The sequence below is a fragment of the Eschrichtius robustus genome, chromosome 10, assembly GCF_028021215.1.
Source record: "Eschrichtius robustus isolate mEscRob2 chromosome 10, mEscRob2.pri, whole genome shotgun sequence".
NCBI lineage: Eukaryota > Metazoa > Chordata > Mammalia > Artiodactyla > Eschrichtiidae > Eschrichtius > Eschrichtius robustus.
Genome location: NC_090833.1, coordinates 100,430,847 through 100,449,516, shown reverse-complemented (window position 1 = coordinate 100,449,516; position 18,670 = coordinate 100,430,847). Strand labels below are relative to the sequence as shown.

Sequence of the window (18,670 nt, the reverse complement as noted above, 5' to 3'; positions counted from 1 at the left end):
GCCACTTTACCCACCAATCTCTCCAGAAGTGGGACCTCAAACTAATTCCCAAAGCTCTTGAGCCTGGTCCCGAGCTTCAGGCAAACCTGAATCAGCCACAGCTGATGGAATGTCTCCAGGCAGGAACTCTGAGCACATGTGTTTGCACCTGTCTTCCGCACAGATCGTACACATGCTTCTTCCTCTACTGAATATAAAGGGGGCGGGGTTTTACTAGCAGGTACTGCAGCAGCCTGTTGGCTAAGAGGATGTACAAACCCCCAACTACCCCTCCACAAATCCTCATTTTGTCCTTATACAGATAAAAACAAAGGAAGCATTTACCTGTCAAGATCTTGATCAGTGAGGCTTATTTTGTGCCCCATTTGGCAGCAAAGTGGATCCCCAAGAGCCCCTGGACAACCAGGGTCATGGGAGACGGCATTCCTGTGCTCAGCACTACCTGAAACAGCTGGAGTAACGCCTACTCCTCAGCGCAGCAGCCCTAATCTCCGGTGCTGCAAACCCCGTGCACACAGGTGTGATGCAGGCAGCCTGGGAGGCGTCGCCAAGGAGGAGGGACAGCCACGAGGACCCGCACTTCACAGGGCTTTACATGCAGAGCATAGACAGCATCTTGCCTTATTCTATTACAGTCCCAGGTGTTTATTACCGACCCTCCTGCAGCTTCTATTCCCTGTATTGTGCTTAGTAGGTAACACCTTCCCAGTGGACTTTCCCAGTGGAATGGGTCAGCTGAATTAACATTTTGCCCGGACAACTACAGTCAAACTTTGTTTTCATTAAAAACATACAGCACAGAACATTAGTCTTACATCTTTCTTAGTCTTAAAAAATATAAATATAGAGGGATAATTTGTACAGGATGTATAGGTATGTACACCTTTAGTATGCACATGAGAATTTGGAACAAGTTTATGAAACTTGCACTTTAGGGAGGCCTTCCTCCTGGGGCTGTTGAACAAAGCTCTGAGCCAGTGGGCAGATGCTTGAGTTCCCATGGCCCAGTACCCATCTACCGGGAAGAACTGAGCCCTCCTGACTGCAGGTGCAGGGTCGGGATGGGGCAGCTGGCAGGTCACGGGTTCCTCTCCACCGGCTGCTGAAGGCAGAGCTCACTCCCGGCAGAGATGATGGGCAGGCTGTTCTCCAGGTGGTGGTTGATGAGGTGGTTGATACTGTCAAAGATCCTGTCCTTTGTCCGGATCTGTGAGGGGTGCGGAGGGAAGGTTAGCGCCACCCACAGGCAAAGGAAAGAAGACACCCCCCACTGGGAGTCAGAACTGGAGAGGCAGCCTCCTTAGGGACCCAGGGTTTCCCTGTGCTTTCAGAGGTGGTGTCCGCTAAGTCCCTGGTCCCTGTCACTGGCCAGTAAGTTCAGTCAGTTCATCTGTCCACCCCTCTGGGACTGAGCCATGGCCTCCCCCGCCTTTAGCAACCAGGGGCCGTGGTGATCCTCTGCCTCCCAACAGCCTCCTCTCTCTGGCTCCCCTCCTGCCCTCATGGGATCCATCCCAGAAACCTCTGTCCTGCACCACCCAGTGGTGTCTGCAGGCTCCCCTGCCCATGCCACCTGCAGACCTTTGCCCGGCGGTACTGGCCCAGACCGCTTCTTCCACCTGGGAACCTAGCTCAGCCTCCAGGTCAGCACCTTCAGGCCCCCGTCATTCCTTACCACCCCTCCCCAGGCCAGCTGTCAGCATCCTGCGCACCTGCCAGGAAGGAGCCCACAGCTGTGAGGAGGGGCTCCAAGTTCCCAGTGGAGGGTGACCCTTGCTGGGACGGAGGGGCAGTGCTACACGCTTCTGGTCACTCAGTTCTAAAGCTTAGTAGGGTGCCTGTCCATGAACTTCTCCTGAATAGGTGAAGGCCTGAGATGTGGTGAGGGTGCTGGGTGGCGCTTTGTCTCTTCCCGCTGCACAATGGCCCTGTGCTCTGGTCCCTGGGGGCCACCAGTCCTCCCACCCTGAGCCGGTACACTCACAGTAGAGACCGCACTTGAAGGAGGCAGTATGAGTTCTGGCCAGGAGCAGTCTCCCAGCGTGCTCTGGATGCAGCCCCGGGGGCCTGCTTCTTTGAGAGGGAACGGAGATGGAGCAGGGGGCAGGCACCTGGCTGTACCCCCTAGTGCTCCAGGCCCATTGATGGCCCTCACAATGGGTCTGGGATGCCTGGGTACCCCAACCTCTCTCTCCAGCCTCATTGCTGGGGCCCATCCCTCCCTTGGAACAACCAGCTTCTCCCATCCCTCCCTCAAGGATCTGAAGGCACATCTATTCTCCTCACTTACTTGTCCCAATATTCTTTCCCCAAGTTCTTTTTTTCTTAATTTTATTGGAGTATAGTTGATTTAAAATGTTGTGTTAGTTTCTGCTGTACAGCATTATGAGTCTGTTATATATAAACATATATCCACTCTTCTTTAGATTCTTTTCCCATGTAGGTCATTACAGAGTACTGAGTAGAGTTCCCTGTGCTATACAGTAGGTTCTTATTAGTTATCTATTTTATATATAATAGTGTGCATATGCCAATCCCAATCTCCCAATTTATCCCTCTCCCCCCCCTTCCCCCCCTGGTAACCATAAATTTGTTTTCTACATCTGTGACTCTATTTCTGTTTTGTAAATAAGTTATTTGTAACATTTTTTAGATTCCACATATAAGTGATATCATATGATATTTGTCTTTCTCTGTCTGAATTACTTCACTCAATATGACAATCTCTAGGTCCATCCGTCCTTCTCCAAGTTCTTAATCTCACTCTCCTTCCCTAATGTGGCCACCCTTGTTTCCCCCCGTCCATCAACCCACCAATGGGATGTCCATCTCTGGGCCTTCAGTCCCATATCTCATTCTCTCTCTAAATCTATGCTCCAGGTGTGCATATCAGAAGCCCCTGGCCAGGCCATCTGCCCTGGGCTTTAAACGTTTTTAAAATTAGGATGCTGTCCTCTCCTGGGTTCCAACTCTGATGTGAGGCTCCTCCCCACCCACCTCTGTAAGCACTGAAGGGGAAGAAACTTCCCAGGCCATGGGGTCCCCTGACTCTTTGGCATTAAACCTCAGTAAGGGTGTAATCTGATGGGCACATTCAGAAAAAAATCTCTTTGCAAGACTTTCTGGCATCTTTGCATCAAGGTTGTTTAATTCTCCTGGGGCTCCTTAGAATTCCCTACCCAGAAAGACACCCTGGGTAACACAGCAGGCTCCTTCCTTGGATGCTGAAGGCACCCAGGAGCTCAGCTTGAGCCTAGTATTATCGGGGTGTTGCCTTTACATCATTGACTCCTTATTCCCACTTCTTAATGATTAACACTCATTTATGTTCTGGGGCAATAGAGACAGATGAAGAAGGATTTATGATGGGGAAGTGTCTGGGACAGTGGTCTAAACCTGGGCTCGCGTTGGCATCACCTGAGTTGCTCTCAGTAACCCCATGCTCAGGCCATCTCCACCAGGAGCTTGGGATGGGGCCTGGGCACTAGCGTGTTTTATGTTCCCTCCATGATTCCAACATGCTGCCAAGCTGAGGACCACTGGTCAGTGTTTTTGTAGTATATAGGCTGGCCAGTACAAACATGCACCCATGTAAGCACACATGTAAGCACACAGAAGAGTAAGCCATATAAAGAAATAGGCAGTTTACTTCACTCCCATAAATACTTGCTGAAACTCTGATCTGGCTCCTGCCCAGAGAACTTGCAGCCCACAGAGCCATCTGTGTGGACTCACCTGCCATGTGCTGGAAATGCCAATGGCTGATTTAAAAAGCCCAGCAGCCCAGACAAACCTAGGACAAACTTCTCCAGATACATAAAGGGATTCTGCTACAGTGATGACACATGAATGTTAACCCCAGAAAACCATGTTAGGCTTTGCGTAGCAAAAAGCATATAAAAGTGAGGATGAAAGCCTTTGTTTTAGTTCAATATGCATATATTGAAAAAGGAGAAAAATCTGAAATCAATAATCTAAGCTTCCAATGTAGGAAACTAGAGAAGGAAAAGCAAGTTAAGTTCAAATTAAGTAAAGGGAAAGAAATAATAAAGATTAGAGCAGAAATCAATGAAATTGAAATAGGAAATCAATACAGAAGATCAATGATTCCCAAAGCTAGTTCTTTGAAAAGATAAATAAAATCATTAAGCCTCTAACCAGGCTAAGTAAGAAAAAACAAAAGAAGACATAAATTACTAATATCAGAAGTGAAAGAAGGGTCATCACTACAGATCTCATGGGCATTAAAAGGATAATAAAGGAATATTATAACTAACTTGAAGCTTTCCCACTAAGACCAGGAACAAGGCAAGGATGTCCCATCTCATTACTCCTTTTCAACATCATAGTGGAAGTCCCAGCTAATGCAATAAGTCAAGAAAAGGAAATAAAATGTATGCTGATTGGAAAGGAAGAAATAAAACTGTCTTTGCTCACAGATGATATGATTGTCTATGAATAAAATCCAAAAAAATCAACAACAACAACAACCAAAAACAAACAAACAACCAAACATTCCTGGAACTAATAAGTGATTGTAGCAAGATTGCAGGATAAGAGGTTACTATACAAAAGTCAGTTGCTTTCCTATGAACAAGCAATGAACAAGTTGAATTTGAAATTAAAAGCATAATACTATTTATTGGGTTGGCCAAAAAGTTTGTTTGGGTTTTTCCCAAAACATCTTATGGAAAACCCCGAACAAACTTTTTGGCCAACTCAATATATTAGCACCCCCAAAATGAAATACTTAGTTATAAATCTAACAAAATATATAAACAATTATATGAGGAAAACTACAAAATTATAATGAAAGAAAGTTTTAAAAACCAAATAAATGAAGATATATTCGGTATTCATGGATAGAAAGACTTAATATTGTCAAGATGTCAGTTCTTCCCAACTTGATCTATAGATTCAGTGCAGTCCCAATCAAAATCCCAGCAAGATATTGTGTATATTGACAAACTTATTCTAAAGTTTATATGGAAAAGCAAAAGACCAAGTGTAGCCAACACAATATCAAAGGAGAAGAATAAAGTTGGAGGACTGATAATACTCAACTTCAAGTTTTACTATAAAGCTTCAGTAATCAAGATAGTGTGGTATTAGTGAAAGCATCAACAAATAGATCAATGGAACAGAATAGAGAGCCCAGAAATAGACCCACACAAATATAGACAACTGATCTTTGACAAAGAAGCAAAGGCAATATAATGGAGTAAATATTGTCTTTTCAACAAATGGTGCTAGAACAACAAATCGTGCTAGACAACCACAGGCAAAAAACTGAACCGAGTCACAAACCTTACACTATTCACAAATATTGACTCAAAATGGATGATAAACCTAAATGTAAAATGCAAAACTATAAAACTCTTACACGATAACATAAGAGAAAACCTAGATGACTGTGGGTTTGGTGATGACTTTTTATTTATGATATCAAAGGCATGATCCATGAAAGAAGGAAATGAGAAGCTGGATTTCATTAAAATTAAAAACTTCTGCTCTTCACATGACACTGTCAAGAGAATGAGAAGACATGCCACAGATGGGGAGAAAATATTTGCAAGAGACATATCTAATAAATAAAATAATATATAATAACAATAAATAATAAAAATAAAATAATAATTTTGGACTATTATCCAATACAATATTCTATTATACAAAGAACTCTTAAAACCAACAGTAAGAAAATAAACAACCAGACTTAAAAATGGGCCAAATCAAGAATATATAATGGGGAAAAACAGCCTCTTCGATAAAGTGTTGGGAAAACTGGACATACAAAAGAATCAAACTAGAATACTTTCTCACACCATATACAGAAATAAAATGGATTAAAGACTTAAATGTAAGACCTGAAACCATAAAAATTCTAGAAGAAGACCTAGGCAGACACTCTCTGACATCGGTTTTAGCAATAGTTTTTTGGACGTCTCCTCAGGCAAGGGAAATGTAAGCAAAAATGAACAAATGAGATTACATCGAACTAAAAAGCTTTTGTACAGTGAAGGGAACTATCAACAACAAAAAAAGGCCACCTATAGCATGGGAGAAGATATTTGCAAATAATAAACCCAATACAGGGTTAATATCCAAAATATACAAAGAACTCACACAACTCAACATAAAAAAAAAAAAAATAACTTGATTAAAAATGGTCAAAGGACCTGAATGGACATTTTTCCAAAGAAGGCATAGAGTGTAATCATTCTTTGTTGCTTGTATCAACTAGCACAGCAAATTCTACCTTAAAAATGATTTTTTAGGAGCTCTGTAGATGGATAGAATTGTAGTCTCTCTAAATGCAGAACTTTCATCCCAGGAAGATCCTCCAGTGCCCTGCTATTTCTAAGTGCTCACCTCTGTGAGGCTTCCAGGGTGCCAGCTGATAAGGCACTGCTCAAGAAAGCACCAAAAAAGTCCTAATTCCAGTTTAAAGGAGGAAGGCTGGGGCACTCAATGCATCCCCAAGCTGTCTGACCCTGCAGCGCCCACCACCAGAGACCATGCCAAATGCACTTCGGCGGGGGAGAACCATGGACCCAGAATGCAGACCCAGGGAGGACAGAGCCATTCCACAAAGCTAACCTGATAACTTTGTGAAAATCTGTGAACACAGAGCAAACTAGGAAGAGAAGAAGCACAGAGCAGTGTGGACAGCAGGCTCTCCTGCAAGCCTGCCTGGACTGCTGAGCAGCGGAGGTTGGACGCCCACCTGCGTCCTTACAGGTGAGGCTCAGCCATCCCTTTCCCAGGATAGAAGCTGTGTGCCTTTTGCTCCCTCTAGTGGCTGGCAGAACACAATGGCAAAGAAATTGATTTGAGAGCTGGAAGCTTCCTTCAATACTATCTGGTGTTGCCCTCCCCAAACATTTTCTTCTCAGCCATGAAGCAACCCTGTGACACAAAGCCCCAGGCAGAGGCCCCAAAATGTACAGGCCAGGAAGGATGCATTCACTAGACTGTGTTTCTCAGCTTGAGCAGCATCAAAAGCCCCTGGTGTCTTCTGGAAGCACAGACTGCCTGACACCCCCACCCCAAGAGATTCTGACTCAGCAGGTGGAGCCTGAAAATTTGCATTTCTAGCAGGTTCCAGTGGACAGGGGACCACACTCTGAGAACCACTGGGCGAGAAGAGTACAGCTAGAAGCTCTGTTGGTCTAATTGCATTGTTGACAGGAACGTGATAGTACCTGCCCTGTTCATTCAGCCCCTCCACCCACCCAGTATCAAAACAGAAATGATGGGACATTCTCAAGATGCTCCACTGAGATGTAAACCAGCCAGACCCCAGCGCTTTCCTCGTCACCTAGCTGGGTGCCAAGCAGCATCCTGTGTGCTTTGTGAACCACCATCGGACCTCCCCCGCAACCCCCAAGATAACCGTCTGGTGTAGTGACAAGAAGCCAGTTTCAAGCACCTGGGTTATCCTCCCCACCTGCCACCCCCTAATGGTGCCCTTTAGGGCAAGTTACTGACCTCTCTGAGTCTTCATTTCCATGTAAAGTGGTTATCATAATAGTCCTACTTCATAGGATTCTCATCAGAAGTAACTGATTAATGTGCATGAAGAATTTCACACAGTGCAGGGCCCCTAGGACGTGCTCAGTAAATGTTTGCTGTTCCTGTTTGTCATACCATACTGAGCAGTTTAAACTTACCCTAAAGGCAACGGCCATCCTGGAGAGATTTAGAGCAGGGAATGACATTAGCAGAGCCTCCTGCTGGCAGTGAAGGGTGGGGGGAAATGCACTGACAATCCAGGGAGAGAGGGACCCTTTCAGAGATATTTAGGGGATTGGTCAGTCAGAGGATGTGGAGTGTGAGAGGGAGGTGCTGGTGGCAGAGGCTTGCTGACTGGGCAAGCCATGGGAAGGTATCCAGGGGGCAGCTGGGGTGAGGAGCTGGGAACGATGGGATGATACCTTCCCCTTTAGACATGGTGGGCTCAAGTTGCCTAGAACGTTTATGTGGAGTTGCTCTGTAGGCATTTAGAAATGGTGCATTTAAAAATGGTACATTAAGGGAGTTCCCTGGGGGCCTAGTGGTTAGGATTCCAGGCTTTCACTGCCACAGCCCGGGTTCAATCCCTGGTTTGGGAACTGAGATCTCACAAGCCACGTGGTGCGGCCAAAAAAAAAAAAAAAATCGTGCCTTAAGGAGTACACTCAATCGATGACAAAGTGATTACATTCAGCCCCGTCCAAAGGGTGGCACTAGAACAGGCAAAGTTGTCAGTTGAAGACGTCTCCTGATGAAAACTGATTTCACAGGAACAGTTGCACATACAGACTTGCAGCTCTCTGTCTACTGTCTCAGCTTTGGCTGGATCCACTGGGAGATCCTCCCACCCCCAAAAGTTCATGCCTGAATGCAACCTAACACAGATAGGATGTAGACCCACCCTGGCCACATTGCCTGGCCTCTTCCAGACTTGAAATTAAGGTGCAGTCCAGGTCCCTCCTAAACCCAATGGCCACAGTGCTGGCTCCACATCAGCCCCCGGGGCTGCAATGCCAAGGGTCGTACTTGGAATCTTGCATGCCAATTGCTTACATTTTCCAATTGATGCCTTGCTCCACATGAACACTCATTTTCCAGCCAAGTTGTAAGCCCGATCATGAATCCCTGCACAGCTGGGATCCTGGACATCTTCCAATCTCCCCCTCCTACCCCCATGGTTTCCCTGACCAGCCAAATCCAGGGTGAGGGGGACTATTTTGGGCTCCCTGGCCCTGGTTCCTTCTAGGTGTAATGTCCCTTCCTTTTCCAGTTCCAAGGTACTAAGGAGCCTCAATCATCCCCAAGTTTGCCCAAAAGTCAGCAAAGTTTGTTTCTGATAATAGAAGAGAAAAAAGGTAGAAGGCTGACCACAGTATCCAAAAGGGAAATTCATAGGAAATGTTCACCAATCAAGGTTTCTTCAGAGCCATACCAGAGAAGCACAGAAATGTTGTGGACACATTAGCTCCAAGCTCCCCTAGGGCGCTGGTGTATTTACAGAAAAAAGGAGGGAAGGTCCCTTACCAAATATTGAGTGGGGAAGATCCTAAAATGTACCTATGTGTTTTTACTTCTTTAACTTTGTAATTGTTGATAGAAAATAGAGATGGGTAAATAGATGATGTTTTACATCATTAAATGATGCTCTTTTTACAGGAAAGGCATGAGTAAAGGAATTCTAATTTAAAATGTAAGGCTGAGTATAGGCATTGTCTTATCCCATCTTCGCCAACCCCAGTGAAATGACAGTAGAGGAATAAACTTCTAAAACAAAAGAGAAGGAGGTAGATTGCCAGTGGATACTGTAACCTCAGCACACTGTGGGCTAGCAGAAAAGAGGAAGCCTGTTGAAATAAAAGAGTGAGGAGGAGGGTAGCCTAGAATGTAGGGGGGAGGGTGGATCCTGCAGCTGAGGAGAGAGAGGAGCAATGGTGGGAGGGAGAGCAGTTAGGCTGCCTGGAGAATGCTCCAGAGTAACTGAGCCAGCAGCTCCACAACCCCCTCCTTCCCCTTTGCCTCCTTATAGCCAAACTAGTATTTTGCCTTCAGGGAAGAAGCCAGAGAATGTTTATCCAAAGAAATTAAATAAGATGTCTGGGGAAAATTAAGGCTATAGGAGGGTAAAGGTGATTCCAAGTAAAACGCTCCTGGGAGGTACCCAGCGTAAAAGTCCAAGCCCCCTCCTCTCCTTCTCACACTACAGTCCTCTAATCTGTCATACAACAACTCCCCTTCACCTAATCCCCTCCAAAATATCCCTACCCCATGCCTCACCCACCACACACACATAATCTCAGTCAGTCTTCAATGCTAATGCCAGGAAAGACTAGAGGGAAAGATACCTAAATGTATTACAGCAGAGGAGACCCATCCCAGGAAAATCAATCCAGTCTCTTGTTCTTATACATGGCAAGGAAAGGTACTAGGCATCTTAAGAATGTCAGTACATGAAAAGAAAAATCATGATAAGCAAACAAACACCTGACCCCAGAAGTTAAGTTGGAAAATAGACAAAATATTTAAAACAACTCATATTAATAACACCAAAAAGTAAAAATGTTTTTCTTCTTTTTAACCATTAAAAAGAACAAGATGCACAAAAAAAAAACAATCATAAGATAACAAATTTTCCTTTAGAAATTAAATATACAATTTGTAAAATTATACATATATTAAGTTTGGAAGATCATCAAGGAAAGCTTTCAGAGCATAGAGCAAATTTTCAAAGAACTGGAAACTTGCAGGAAAGAAGAGACAGAAGATCAATCCAAGAGATCCATCCCCTCAACCAGGTGTTCTAAGGGGAAAGAATAAATAAGGCAAGAAATTATCAAAGAAATAATATAAGGAAATTGCTCTGACCGAAGAAAAAACAAAAATTTTCAGATGGAAAGTGTTCATCACATCTCTGGAAAAATGAATAAGAAAAGGTACACACAGATTCATGACCATGTCATTGCAGAAGGTAAAGAAAAAACTCAAAATGTCTAGTTGGTAAAGAAAAAGTAATCCATGAAAGATTAAGAATCAGAGCAGCCATGCTACAGCCAACCATAAGGTGAATCAAAGTGACTTCAAAATATATTTTCAGACACGTAGGAATGAGAAAGTTCATGCCCATGCACCTGTTTTGAGGAAGAACTCCAATGAAAGTGAGTGAAAACCACAAAAGAGGAAGCTATAGTATACACAACAGGCTGAAACTCACCCAGGACTCCAATGAGACTATGTCCTTAGAATAATGGGTTTGCTTTAGAAATCTATTAGTCCACATTAGAACAGAAAATCAGACTGTCTTCATGCATGTTCCAAAAATAGATGGAATGAGCTGGATAATAGTAATGACATGGTGAGGAAAACTTAGGTCTCTTCTCTCAAGAAGAAGGCAATTAGAAACTTCAAGATTAACTTATTTAAAAGTAATTGTATAAAATAATATGAATATAATGTAATGTTGGGCCTAACATAGAAATGTAATATATGTATAACATATTTGCCAATAACAGTACAAAGGAGGTGGGCAGAGCAAAGCTGCATTAGGCTAGGGAAATAATTTCAGAAGGTAAGGTAATATAACAATGCATTGTTAAGTCTGTAACATTAATATAATAGATTTGATATGTATAACAATAATGTCACACTAAGGGGATACATTCTCTGACCAAAATGGAATGAAACTGGGAATCAACAGCAGGAAAAAAATTCAGAAACTCACAAATACATAGAAATTCAAAAACAAACTCCTACATAATCAATGAGTCAAAGAGATATCAGGAGGGAAATAAGAAAATACTTAAAATAAATGAAAATGAAGACACAACAGACCAAACTTATGAGATACAGCTATACTTAAGTAATTTATAGCTGTAAATGTCTATATTAAGAAAGAAAAAATCTCAAATCAATAACATAACCCCTCACCTAAAGACACTGAAAAAAAGAAGAGCATACTGAACTTAAGGCAAGCAGAAGAAAGAAAATCATAAAGATTAAAGCAGAGATAAACAAAATGGAGAATGGAAAAACAATAGAAAAAAATCAATGAAACCAAAAGCTGGTTCTTTGAAAATGTCAACAAACTTGACAAACCTTTAGCTAAATTGACCAAATTAAAAAACAAAGAAGACTCAAACTACTATACTTAGAAATGAAAAGGGGAACATCTTCCCCACATTATAGAAATAAAAAAGATTATAAAAGAACACCATGGAAAATTTTATGCCAACCAATTTGATATTAGGTGAAATGGACAAATTTTTAGAAAGACACAAACTATCGAAACTGACTCAAGAAGAAATACAGAATCTGAATACACTTATAACAAGTGAAGATATTAAGCAGTAAACAGAAGTACCCCAAAAGAAAAGCCCAGGACCAGGTAGCTTCACTGCCGAATTCTATCAAATGTTTCAAGAAGAATTAATATAAATTCTTTGGCATTTCTTCCAAAAAATAGAAGATGAGGGAATAGTTCCAAATTCAATCAATGAGGCCAGTAGTACCCTGATACCAAAACCGGACAAAGAAACTACGAGAAAAGAGAACTACAGACTAATATCTCTTATAAATATGGATGAAAAAATCCTCAACAAAAAATACTGGCAAACCAAATCCAGAAACATATAAAAAGAATTGTACACCATGACCAAGTGGAATTTATTCCAGGAATGCAAGGTTGGTTTAACATCTGAAAACCAATTGATGGAGTTGAACATATCAATAGAATAAAAAACAAAAATCACATAATTATTTCAATAGGCACATAGAGAGCATTTGACAAAATCCAACACTTTTTCATGTTAAAAGGTACTCAAAAAAGGAGAAGGAAATTTACTTAACCTGATAAAGGACATCCACAAAAAACTCACAACATCATACTTAATGGTGAAAGATTGGATGCTTTCCCCTTAAGAAAAGTAAAAAGATAAAGACGACCACTCTTGCCACTTCTATTATTCTACTGGATGTTCTAGCCAGGGCAAATAGTTAATAAAAAGAAATAAAATGCATCCAGATTTGAAAGAAGTAAACTATCTCTATTCACAGATAATGTGATCTTATATATAGAAAACACTAAGGAATCACTAAAAAATACTATTATAACTAATAAATGAGTTCAGCAAGTTTGCAGAATACAAGATTAATATAAACAATTAATTGTAATTATATACTTGCAAAGAACAGAATGAGAGTGAAATTGAGAAAACAATTGCATTCATGAGTGCATCCAAGAAACAAATATATAGAGAGGAATAAATTTAACAAAGTAAGTGGAAAACTTACACTCTGGAAACTAAAAGAAAATTGTCAAAAGAAATTAAAGAAGATCTAAATAAGTGGAAAAACATCCCATTTTCATGGACAGAAGACAACATTGTTAAGATGGCAATACTCTCTATCCCCCAACTGATCTATACATTCAACACAATTCCTATAAGAACCCCATCTGACTTCTTTGTAAAAATTGACAAGCTGTTTCTAAAATGTATATAAAATTGTGAGGTTCCCTGAATATCTAAAAAGATCTTGAAAAAGAACAAAGTCAGAGGACTCACTCTCTTTGACTTAAAAACTTACTACTAAGCAACAGTAATCAAGACAATGTGGTACTGCCACAAAGGTAGACATAGAGATCAACAGAATGGAATTGAGATCCAGAAATACACCCACACATATATGGTCAATCGGTTTTCAGCAATGCCAAACGTATTCAATGGGGGAAAGACTAGTCTTTTCAACAAATGATGCTGAGAAAACTGGATATCCACCTGTAAAATAATGAAATCAAAACATTACCTCACCCCAAATGTACAAATTAACTCAAAATGGACCAAAAGCCTAAATGGAAAAGCTAACACTATGAAACTCTTAGAAAAAACAGAGGGATAAATATTCATGAAAAAGACTTTAAAATAACTTGAAGGTGTCTTAAAGATGCTCAAAGAACTAAATGAAGATGTGGAGAAAGTCAAGAAAATGATGTACAAAAAAAATAGAAACATCAATAAAACCTATTTAGAAAACCTAAATAGGAACCAAAATGAAACTCTGGAGTGGAAAAGCACAAAACAGAAGAACGAATCAGGGAGCTTGAAGATAGGACAATTGAAATATTTGAGTCCCAGGAACAGAAGGAAAAAAGATTGAAGAAAAGTGAACAGAGCCTAAAGAACCTGTGGGATACCATAAAACAGATCAACGTATGCATTGCTAGAATGCTAGAAGGAGAAGAGAGAAAAAAGAGAAAGACAGAGTGTATGAAGAAATAATGACAGAAATTTTCCCAAATTTGATTAAATACATGAGTATAAACTTCCAAAAAGCTCAATGAACTCTAATTAGGATGAATATAAAGAGACCCACACCAAGACACGTTATAATCAAACTGTCAAAGCCAAGGACAAAGAGAGAATCTTGAAAGCAGCAAGAAAGAAGTGACTTGTCACATACAAGAGATCTTCAAGAAGGTTGTCAGCAGATTGCTCATCAGAAACTTTGGAGGACTTCCCTGGTGGCGCAGTGGTTAAGAATCCACCTGCCAATGCAGGGGACATGGATTCAAGCCCTGGTCCAGGAAGATCCCACATGCCACAGAGCAACAAAGCCTGTGCACCACAACTACTGAGCCTACGCTCTAGAGCCTGCAAGCCACAACTACTGAGCCCACACACTGCAACTACTGAGCCTGTGCACCTAGAGCCCATGCACTGCAACAAGAGAAGCGGCCGCAATGAGAAGCCTGCATGCTGCAACAAAGAGTAGTCCCTGCTCACCGCAACTAGAGAAAGCCCACACGCAGCAACAAAAACCCAAAGCAGCCAAAAATAAATAAATAAATAAATTTATTTTTAAAAAAAAGAAAGAAACTTTGGAGACTAGAAAGGCAGTTGGTTGATATATTTAAAAGCTAAAAGAAAAAGAACCCATCAATTAAGAATCTTATTTCCAACAAAACTGTCCTTCAAAAGTGAAGGAGAAATTAAGACATTCACTGATAAAAGCTGAGGGAGTTCATTTCCACTAGGCTTTCCCAGCAAGAAATGCTAAAAAGAGTCCTGCAGGTTGAAATGAAAGACACTAGATAGTAACTCAAAGCTGTATAAAGAAATAAAGATCACAGTAGAGGTAAAATCATGGACAATTATAAAAGCTAGGATTATTGTAACTTTGGTTTGTAACTTCACATTTTGTTTTCTACATAATTAAAGAGATTATTAAAAATGTTAGTTTATGCTTTTGGAGACAGAGTGTATAAAGATGTTTGGAACATCAGCAACTGAAAGGAGTGGGGACAGAGCTGTAAAGGAGAAGAGATTTTGTATGCTATTGAAGTTAAGATGCTACAAATTCAAATTAGAATGTTATAACTTTAAGATGTTAAATACAATCCCCATAGTAACTACAAAGAAAATAGAGATAGAATAAACACTAAAGAAAATGAGAAGGGAATTAAGACATTTCACTACAAAAAAATCAACTAAACACAAAAGAAGACAGTAATGTAGGAAATAAGAGGGGAATAAAAGCTATAGGGTATATAGAACACAGAGAGCAAAATTACAGAAGTCCCTTCTTATCAGTAATTACTTTAAATGTAAATGGACTGAATTCTCCAATCAAAACACAGAGATGTGAATAATAGATTAAAAAAACATTTTTTTAAGATCCAACTAAAAGCTGTCTACAAGAGACTCATTTTAGATCCAAAGACACAAACACATTGAAAGTGAAAGGATAGAAATATATATTCTATGCAAATAGTAAGCAAAAGAAACTGAGAGTAGCTATACCAATATCAGACAAAATAGACTTTAAATAAAGTTTGCAAGAGACAAAGAAGGACATCATATACTAATAAAAGTTTCAATACAGCAAGAAGATACAACAGTTATACATTTAAACATCTAATAATAGACCATCAAATTATATGAAGCAAAAATTGACAGAATTGAAGGGAGAAATGGACAGTTTTCCAACAGTAGTTGAAGGCTTCAATACTCCACCCTCAATAATGATAAGTAAGGAAATAGAGGACTTGAACAACACAATACACCAACTATATCAAACAGACTATGCGCAACACTCTAACATCAGAATATACATTTTTCTCAATTGCACATGGAACAATTTCCTAGATAGACCATATGTTAGGTCACAGATTAAATTTCAATAGATTTTAAAAGATAGATATCATACAAAGTATCTTCTCTGACCACAAGAGGATGAAGCTGGATATCAATAAGAGAAAAAAAATTTTTATAGTTTTAAGCATTTACATTAAGAAACAAGAAAGATCTCAAATCAACAACTTATCTTTACAACTTAAGAAACAAAAAGAACAAGGTAAACTCAAAGCAAGCAGAAGAAAGAAAATAGTAAAGATTAGAGTAGATATAAATGAGATTGAGAATAGAAAAACAATAGAGAAAATCAATGAAACCAAAAGCTGTTTCTTCAAAAAGGTCAACAAAATTGACAAACATTTAGCTAGACTAAGAAAAAAAGAAAGAAGTTTCAAAATTACTAAAATCAGATATGAAGTGGCAACATTATTAATGATTCTACAGAATAAAAAGGATTATAAAATAGTGCTATGAACAACAGTATGCAAATTGGATAACCTAGATGAAATAGACAAATTCCTAGAAACACAAAACCTACCAAGACTAAGTCACAAAGAAATAGAAAATATGAATAGACTTATAACTAGTAAGAAGATTGAATCAGTAATCAAAAATCTCCTAACAAAGAAAAGCCCTAGACTTGATGACTTCACTGGTGAATTCTACCAAACATCTAAAGAAGAACACATACCAATTCTTCTCAGATTTCTCCCAAAAAATAAAGACAAGGGGACACTTCTTAACTCATTCTATACATTCTATCAGCATTATCCTGATACCAAAGCCAGACAAGGACACTACAGGAAAAGAAAACTACAGACCAACATCCCTCAGGAACACCGATGTAAAAATCCTTAACAAAATATTAGCAAACCAAATTCAGCAGCACATTAAAAGGATGATACACTATGACAAAGTGAGATTTATTCCTGGAATGAAAGAATGACTCAACTTATGAAAGCACATCACATTAACAGAATGAAGGGGGAAAAAATGTCAATACTACACAAAGCAAACTGCAAGTTCAATGTAATCCCTATCAAAGACCCAATGACCTTTTTTGCAGAAATGGAAAACTCCATTCTAAAATTCATATAGAATATCAAGGGACATGAATAGCCAAAACAATCTTGGAAAAAAAAAAAACAAAGTTAGAGGACTCCCAGTTCCTGATTTCAAAACTCACTACAAAGCTACAGTAATCAAAACAGTATGGTGCTGGTATAAAGATAGGCATCTAGACAAATGGAATAGAATAGAGAGCCCAGAAACAAACCCCCACACATATGGTCAAGTGTTTTTTTACTAGGGTGCTAAGACCATTCACTAGAGAAAGGACAGTCTTTTCAACAAATGGTACTGGGGAAACTGGATATCCACATGCAAAGAATAAAGTTGCAAGACAAAAGTTTCAAGACATTGAACGTGCAATGATGTCTTAGATATGACACCAAAGGCACAGGCAATCAAAGAAAAATAGACAAATTAAACTTCATGAAAACTTTAAAGGTTTGTGTATCAAAAGACACTATCAACAATATAAAAAGGCAACACACAGAATGGAAGAAAATATGTGTAGATCATGTATTTAATAAGGAATTAATATCCAGAATATATAGAAAACTCCTAAAACTCAACGATAGAAAAACCCAAACAACTCAATTAAAAAAATGTGCAAAGAACTTGAGCTGCCATTTATCTAAAGAAGATATATAAATGACCAATAAGCACACAAAAAGATGCTCAACAAAACTGATCATTAGGGAAATGCAAATCAAAACTACAATGAAATACCATCTCACATCCATTAGGATGGCTACTATCAAGAAAATAGAAAATAAGTGTTGGAGAGGATGTGTAGAAATTGGTACTCTTGTATACTGTTGCTGAGAATGTAAAATGGTGCAGCCACTGTGGAAAAAATATGATGGGTTCTCAAGAAAATATTACAAATGAATTACCATATGATCCAGTAAATCCACCTCTGGATATATACTAAAAAAATTGAAAGCAGGGTCTGGAAGAGATATTTGCATACCCATGTTCATAGCAGCATTTTTCACAATAGCTAAAACAAGGATGCAACCCAAATGTCCATCCACTGATGAATGGATAAGCAAAATGCGATATATACATATAATGGAATATTGTTTAGCCTTAAAAAGGAAGGAAATTCTGACACATTCTACAATGTGGATGAAACTTGAGGGCATTGTGCTAAGTGAAATAAACCAATTACAAAAAGACAAATACTGTATGATTCCACTTATATGAGGTATACTTAGAGGAGTCAAAATCATAGATACAGAAAGTAAAATGGTGGATGCCAGGGACTTGGGGGTGGGAATGGGAAGTTATTGTCCAATAGGTATAAAGTTTCAGTTTTGAAAGATGAGAAGAGTTCTGGAGATGGATGGTGGTGGTGGTTGCATAACTATATAAACATACTTAATATCATTGAACTGTACACTCAAAAAGTGGTTAAGATGGTAAATTTTATATTACATATATTTTACCACAATAAAAAGTGAAGAGGAAAAAAAAGGAAAGGAAGAAAAAGTAGGCAAAGGATCTGAATAGACATTTCTCCAAAGAAGATACACAAATGGCCAATAAGCACATGAAAAGATGCTCAACCTCATTAGTCATCGAGGAAAATGAAAATCAAAACCACAATGGTATACCACTTTACATCCACTAGTATGTCTAGAATCAGAAAGTCAGATAATAACAAGTGTTGGTGATGATATAGAGGAATTGGAGCCCTTATACACTGCTGGTTGGAATGTAAAATGGTATAGCTGCTTCGGAAAACCGTCTGGAATTTCATCAGGTGACAAATTATGTAGTTACCATTTGACCTAGCAATCCCACTCCTAGATATATATCCAAGAGAAATGAAACATATGTCCATGGAAAAACTTGTACGTACCATTTATAGCTGCATTATTCACAATAGCCAAGTGCCCATCAACAGACTAATCATAAAATGTGCTATGTCCAAAAACGGAATATTATTCATCCATAAAAAG

At 39.6% G+C, this 18,670-nt stretch overlaps 1 protein-coding gene across 1 annotated transcript in view; it reads right to left on the bottom strand.

Moving 5' to 3' along the window:
* Positions 1 to 962: 962 nt before the first annotated feature.
* Positions 963 to 18,670, bottom strand: part of SHC3 (SHC adaptor protein 3) — a 142,027-nt gene continuing 124,319 nt past the window's right edge. Inside the window, exon 12 of the mRNA XM_068552745.1 lies at positions 963 to 1,207. Coding sequence (XP_068408846.1) covers positions 1,079 to 1,207 — 129 coding nt within the window. The 3' untranslated portion in view covers positions 963 to 1,078. The remainder of the gene's footprint in view (positions 1,208 to 18,670) is intronic.